The sequence below is a fragment of the Pecten maximus genome, chromosome 3, assembly GCF_902652985.1.
Source record: "Pecten maximus chromosome 3, xPecMax1.1, whole genome shotgun sequence".
Lineage (NCBI taxonomy): Eukaryota > Metazoa > Mollusca > Bivalvia > Pectinida > Pectinidae > Pecten > Pecten maximus.
In genome coordinates, this window is record NC_047017.1 from 30,258,996 (window position 1) to 30,266,668 (window position 7,673).

Below are 7,673 nucleotides of genomic sequence, written 5' to 3' on the forward strand. Positions count from 1 at the left end.
TATTAACACTCAGCCTGATATCTGTTGACCTGCCATTAAGTCCCTCTCCACACTGATCATTGAGTTGTTACAACTACCTCCCCACACTGATGATGTGTGCTGTTACAACACCCTCCCCACACTAATGATGTGTGCTGTTACAACACCCTCCCCACACTGATGATGTGTGCTGTTACAACTACCTCCCCACACTGATGATGTGTGTTGTTACAACACCCTCCCCACACTGATGATGTGTGCTGTTACAACTCCCTCCCCACACTGATGATGTGTGCTGTTACAACTCCCTCCCCACACTGATTAGGGTGTTGTTACAGTCTCTCCCCTCACTGATGATGTGTGCTGTTACAACTACCTCCCCACACTGATAAGGGTGCTGTTACAACTCCCTCCCCACACTGATTAGGGTGCTGTTACAACTCCCTCCCCACACTGATAAGGGTGTTGTTACAGTCTCTCCCCACACTGATTAGGGTGACGTTACAACTACCTCCCCACACTGATTAGGGTGCTGTTACAACTCCCTCCCCACACTGATTAGGGTGCTGTTACAACTCCCTCCCCACACTGATTAGGGTGCTGTTACAACTCCCTCCCCACACTGATTAGGGTGCTGTTACAACTCCCTCCCCACACTGATTAGGGTGTTGTTACAGTCTCTCCCCACACTGATTAGGGTGACGTTACAACTCCCTCCCCACACTGATTAGGGTGCTGTTACAGTCTCTCCCCACACTGATTAGGGTGCTGTTACAACTCCCTCCCCACACTGATTAGGGAGCTGTTACAACTCCCTCCCCACACTGATTAGGGTGCTGTTACAACTCCCTCCCCACACTGATTAGGGTGATGTTACAACACCCTCCCCACACTGATGATGTGTGCTGTTACAACTCCTTCCCCACACTAATGATGTGTGCTGTTACAACTCCCTCCCCACACTGATTAGGGTGCTGTTACAACTCCCTCCCCACACTGATTAGGGTGCTGTTACAACTCCTTCCCCACACTGATTAGGGTGCTGTTACAACTCCCTCCCCACACTGATTAGGGTGCTGTTACAACTCCTTCCCCACACTGATTAGGGTGCTGTTACAACTCCCTCCCCACACTGATTAGGGTGTTGTTACAGTCTCTCCCCACACTGATTAGGGTGCTGTTACAGTCTCTCCCCACACTGATTAGGGTGCTGTTACAACTCCCTCCCCACACTGATTAGGGTGCTGTTACAACTCCCTCCCCACACTGATTAGGGTGACGTTACAACTCCCTCCCCACACTGATTAGGGTGACGTTACAACTCCCTCCCCACACTGATTAGGGTGACGTTACAACTCCTTCCCCACACTGATTAGGGTGCTGTTACAACTCCCTCCCCACACTGATTAGGGTGCTGTTACAACTCCCTCCCCACACTGATTAGGGTGCTGTTACAACTCCTTCCCCACACTGATTAGGGTGCTGTTACAACTCCCTCCCCACACTGATTAGGGTGCTGTTACAACTCCCTCCCCACACTGATTAGGGTGCTGTTACAACTCCCTCCCCACACTGATTAGGGTGCTGTTACAACACCCTCCCCACACTGATGATGTGTGCTGTTACAACTCCTTCCCCACACTAATGATGTGTGCTGTTACAACTCCCTCCCCACACTGATTAGGGTGCTGTTACAACTCCCTCCCCACACTGATTAGGGTGACGTTACAACTCCCTCCCCACACTGATTAGGGTGACGTTACAACTCCCTCCCCACACTGATTAGGGTGACGTTACAACTCCTTCCCCACACTGATTAGGGTGCTGTTACAACTCCCTCCCCACACTGATTAGGGTGCTGTTACAACTCCCTCCCCACACTGATTAGGGTGCTGTTACAACTCCTTCCCCACACTGATTAGGGTGCTGTTACAACTCCCACCCAACACTCACACAATGACAGTGATATGACAATTTACGGTAGTAGCAAACTATTTATAACATTGATTGAAAAAAGGGATTTCGTCCACTGCGTGGTTCCTCTATCACATGCTATGACTAATATCGATATTGTATTTGCATATGCGTTAAACAGGCATCCTGTTTATTACCCATCAACTGTCATGCAATGTTCCATTGCTGAAGTATCGCCAAATTTAGTCACTGTGGCGTCCGTGGTATGGCAGTTTGATGCATAATATTTCCAACACGATATGCATTGCCTGTTTCGTAATATGACAGTTTTCAACATTGTTGTCAATACGATATCTATAGCCTGTTTCGTAATATGACAAGTGCAGCATTGTTAATATGATATGTATATCGTGTTTTTCGTAATATGATAATCTACGTATGTTGTCATGTATTACTAATTCTGTGGTTTCCATCAGTGTTGACATGCCTTGTTTGAAACTAACAGATTTTATCTAAAACTATGTTTTTATAAATGAAAATGTCCATTAAGTGCAGCTCAATGGATCAATGGGAACCTGTACATACAATTCGGAAGATCCGTCTGGTACTTCTTATGAACAAATATTGTTTACTGACGGACGACGAATGACAGAAGGATGGACCCAAGACGAATGACGTTTTGAACAGACCGCGATTCGATGATGGTGAACTTATTAAGGTGTAAACATTTCTATAGCATGAGAAAAACGGAAGTATTGCTGTCTTGAACAAACAAGCCAAGTAGCCGCCGTGTTATTTCTGTTGTTGAAAAAGCAAGCCAAATACATGTAGCCGCCATGTTATTTCTCTTATTCTCGCCAACCTTAACACAGGAGGTAAAACTGAAAGGGACACAATAAGATTTGTGGGCATCAGATCCTTTATTTCGAAACTCATAACTCAAAAATGTATTCACATCCATGTAATAAAGGTATCAGTATGCACAGAAAGCTTTACTCTTCAAACTGATATATACCTTTCGACCACGGCAGTAATCTAATTTGCAATCCGTTAAAACATTTTCGCCAATCTTGATTTAATTAAGAGTGCGTTGACCCAGATACCATTTTCCAACTGATATAACTCGATTCCCAACATGAATCACCGAAGAACATTCAAATCTGCATTGTTTTAATCTAACATGGTTTTACAAATATCGTACGATCATTAATGACCCATTGGGTATGGCATTCAAATGTCGAGAATTGAAAGTAATTCTCCAGATCCCAACGACATTAAAAATATATTTCAAACTATTGCGTAATACATGCTCCGCAGCAAATTTGATTTCTCTTATCTGCAATTTCATTGGATAATATAAATAAATGACCAATCACGCATTACATTCATCATCAATTGTCGGTTCTCCCAGCCAGCTGAAAATGCCTTACATAGAAAAACTCTGAATGTTTATCATGTCGTCTTAAAATTTAAAAACGACGCGTAATAAAATTAAATGAAAGAAGTATGTATAACGTTGAAATAAGACGATAGAATATGCTATTGTATAATACAGGGTAAATTTTATAAAGACTCCTCAGTCAGTAACAGTGTCTTTTGAAGTTAGACTGTCCACGAGGGCATTGGTACTTCTTGGTATGACATAGTATCAAATCATGTAGTAACTATTCGCTTGTTGACTTTCTCTCTTAACATGGAAACAGATATAAAGTCAATTCGTTTGTCACTGTTACATGCTTCCAAAATAATCTTAAAATCCATGCCATTTATACATAGAGACCGGGGTAGCATTAAAAGAGGAAATTTCTCGGATGAAGACAGTAAATTACAAAAAAACAACATCTTGTAGCACAGTTAAATAATTATACACGTAGACACGTGAATCCGGAGGGACTATGGGTTTCCTCCCCGTCCGACTGTCAGTCCATCCACTCCGTTTCCCTTTCTTTTCTCAACCACGTGTCAAGGTATGAGAGTGAAAGCTTGGATGACAATTCACTTTAAGAAGCTACAGATCTATATCGAGTTTCAAGGTTTTTTTGGGCCAAGGTCAAGGTCACTGTAACTATTTTTAGCGGACCGGTAGGGGACATGTATTGCTTTAGCAATTCCCAACATGCTTGTTTAATTCATGAATCACACTGCGTCTGTCTAAGTTGTTCAACCAAAATAAACATTCTAGTAATTGAACCGCTATATCATGATGTGTTTTAATATCATTTCAAGAAAATCAGTTCAATATGTACATTTTTTTCGTTACAGCAAAGACCGATCAAGCAGTCGTTCTTCGGTTCCCTGCGACGTGACGCTCACTGGAAATGCCTAATTCTCACCGTTCTGATATGCGGTTGCCTTGGCGCCATCGCGTGGTGTCGTGTGGCTATAATCACGACTGTCGTCGTTAGTTACTACGGCCCACGCCGGTCAGACAAGACCATCACACAGTCGAGCCCGTGTGAAGACGGATATATCTACATACCTGTGGCATTTGTCATCATGTTGTACCTGGTCTACTTGGTGGAATGCTGGCACAGCCACACGCGTATCGAGCTGCACCACAAGGTGGATGTGGGCACCGTGTACGAAAAGATCAACAACATGCAGAATGCAATCCCCATCCTGTGGTGGAAGGCACTCTGCTACCACTATGTCAGAAAAACCCGTCACGTGACCAGATACAGGAATGGTGACTCTTTCACAACAACACAAGTGTACTACGAGCGCATCAATTCGCACACCGCAGGCTCCGCCTTTAACTTTTCTCAGTGTGGCATCAAAGATATGTCGTCATCAATGCATGGTCTAGAAGACTATCCCGCCACTAAGATCAAGTTTAGTAAGGGATTTTCGTTCGCTTCTGTTGACGCCGAATGTGAATTTGATGAGCAGAGGAGTCGCTTCTTTCGTGAAAACGAGAGAAGGGATGACTACATGGAAACCAGAGAAGGAATGGATCTTCTGAATGTGAACTTTAAGGAATATATGATAACGTTTGCTGATCCTAATAATCTGCCTTGGTATGTGTCCCATGTTATATTTTGGATTGCGTCTAGTTTGCTTATGTCATGGCCATTGAGAGTCATCATCGAATTTAAGACTGCATATGTCCACTATCACGTTCACAAAGTGTTTGGAACTAATTACGTGGAGTGTGAGCCACCGGACCCTATAGCGCAATTAACTAGAGTAAATACAATGACTAGCACCGAACTGGAGTTAACTATTCAGAACAATTATGCACTAGTGCCCAGTTATTCCGAGGCACTCTTAATGGCCTCCAATGTGACTTACGAAGTTCCTGATGCAAACGGAAACGTCACCACCTCGCCCATATATGGTGCTAAGCGGAGCGTGACGTATGGGTCGCTGTCGTCTGCTACCAAACAGGATGCCTTGCAAAGACTGCCGCCTGGCCCAATATCTCCGTCACTCAGACGTTGTCATAGTTACACAATAGTGAATGGGGGTCTTGTTATTCAAAATGATATGCAAATCGATCTCAGTTTTCCTAGCCGTCCTAGAAGAAAATCGCGCCGATACATAGGTCCTTGGAGACGGGAGGATACACCTAGCAACCCCGTTAGTTCCCCGTCATCCCCACAGGAGTGTATGGTGGCCATTAATACACAGACATCTACCGTTCGTGTTCTGGGCCTTAACAGGTCGCCAAGGACAAAGTCCAAAAATAACCCAGAGACAAGCACAGTGCGATCGCTTAATTTGGAAAGACGAACTTGTGCTTTACCCCTTAGGTCGCCTAGTGCACAGTCAATGGGTCCCTCAATGGTCCGTTCCGCGCGGTCCGGGCTTTCGGAGGATTCTCTCCCTTGTTATGATGATGCCTTGTCGATGGACACGCCTTTATTTGAGAATGAAAACGACAGTCCATTTAGCTCAAGACTTACTCGTACAGAGAGTGATAGACAGCCTAGCACTTCTCAGCAATGTAGGACCATAATGGAGACTTCTCTCTAGCCATCGTGTGTCGAGCGTGTGTGTGTTGTATCAGTATATCTAACATAGTAAACTTTCATATGCGGATGCAGAATTTATATATATTAAATCATACCGATTTTTAACAAAGGAGTTTGTCATGCTGGATATGTCTTCAGGGGTTTTAATGTTCGTGTTTGTTGTTATATGTGGTGTGTGTTAGTTGAGTAAGATTACCAACAGTACATCAGTACTTGTACAATACGTAAAGCAGCAATGACATAGACGGTAACCCGGAGCCGAGCCACGATATAAGTCGGAACGACTGGTATTAAAGATAATACGGACAGATCACTCCGGTATTACAGTCAGTTAGAACAACTAAGTAATGAGAGAAGTGATCGCTATCCCCAATGTTTTCTTTTATAAAATCAATAAAGGGTTTAGCACGGGATTCGGTCGGTCCATTTTTATTAGGCTTAGCGAAATGTTGAAGTATTTTATATATCGCTAGAGCGTTTATTAGATTCTGAAGACATCTATTAACGACGAAAATAATTGCATAACATCTTATCAGCCGTCTACTTAAAGAAATATCTTTCCTGATGACATTCGGTTTCTGGATGACTCTAAAAAGAAAAAAAGAAAAATACGTGAAATAAATCAACGTGCTTGATTAGGCATACTCAAAAAAATTAACAACAATAGGCGTGCTCGTGCTTTTACTTCTTTACAAGGTACAACAAGTAAAAATTGGTCGTTAATTGGCGATGTAAACGGTAATTTGAATGATTTAAATATCAGCAAGTAAACAACAGAACCTTAAAATAGTAATTAAGTAGTTGATGCATTTTAACCAAATTGATAGGTATAAGATAAAATAAAGATAAAAATAAAGTTGAAGGACTTGTCTTTGATGCTAGGAGACAGGACTAGGACAGAAAACCCAAAAGTAAAATAGGGTAAATCACCACGATAATCTGTGATGCTAGGAGGCAAGGGATGGACACCCAAAGGGCAATCAACACGATCGTCTGTGAGGCTAGGAGGCAAGGGATGGACACCCAAAGGGCAATCAATACGGTCGTCTGTGAGGCTAGGAGGCAAGGGATGGACACCCAAAGGGCAATCAACACGATCGTCTGTGAGGCTAGGAGGCAAGGGATGGACACCTAAAGGGTAATCAACACGGTCGTCTGTGAGGCTAGGAGGCAAGGGATGGACACCCTAAGGGCAATCAACACGATTGTCTGTGAGGCTAAGAGGCAAGGGATGGACACCCTAAGGGCAATCAACACGATCGTCTGTGATGCTAGGAGGCAAGGATCGACATCCAAAAGACAATCAACACGATTATCTGTGATGCTAGGAGGCAAGGAATTTTCATTTTCTTTCTCTTTTGTGACTAATCCTACCTCAATTTCTGTAACATGTAACTCGTGTGGTTATTTTATGGAAGGGTTATAATAAGTTCAAGGAATTGTGTATGTCAAAGGCAATTTATAGTTAGTCTACACTTACGAGCTCTTCAAAGAAGGAAGTAAAATATACTTCTGATTTGCCGAATGGTAGGAACAAGATGATTATTCTGTATTCTGTAAATACATAATAACTTAACAATAACGGTACTTTTATCTTGAAATCCCTGTACACAAAACAATAGGATATATAAGGGCCAAATATGAAAGCTTATTAAGTACCGCGTACGTGTCAGTAAACTCCAGGTAAGGGACTGGACTCGTCCCGGTGGGTTTCCCGTCCAAAAAATGAAGAGAGCAACTTGCCAACATTTCGGGGACTGTCATGATCAGCGAGGACCACTTTCTCGGAATATCTGCTTACAAGCG

The 7,673-nt window shown here is 43.1% G+C and overlaps 1 protein-coding gene across 1 annotated transcript in view; it reads left to right on the forward strand.

The window, feature by feature from the left end:
• The window catches only part of LOC117323868 (transmembrane protein 151B-like), a 52,697-nt gene extending 45,292 nt beyond the window's left edge, over nt 1-7,405 (forward strand). Inside the window, exon 2 of the mRNA XM_033879371.1 lies at nt 4,156-7,405. Within this exon, the coding sequence (XP_033735262.1) occupies nt 4,156-5,868 (1,713 nt within the window). The 3' untranslated portion in view covers nt 5,869-7,405. The remainder of the gene's footprint in view (nt 1-4,155) is intronic.
• The last annotated feature ends 268 nt before the right edge of the window (nt 7,406-7,673 follow it).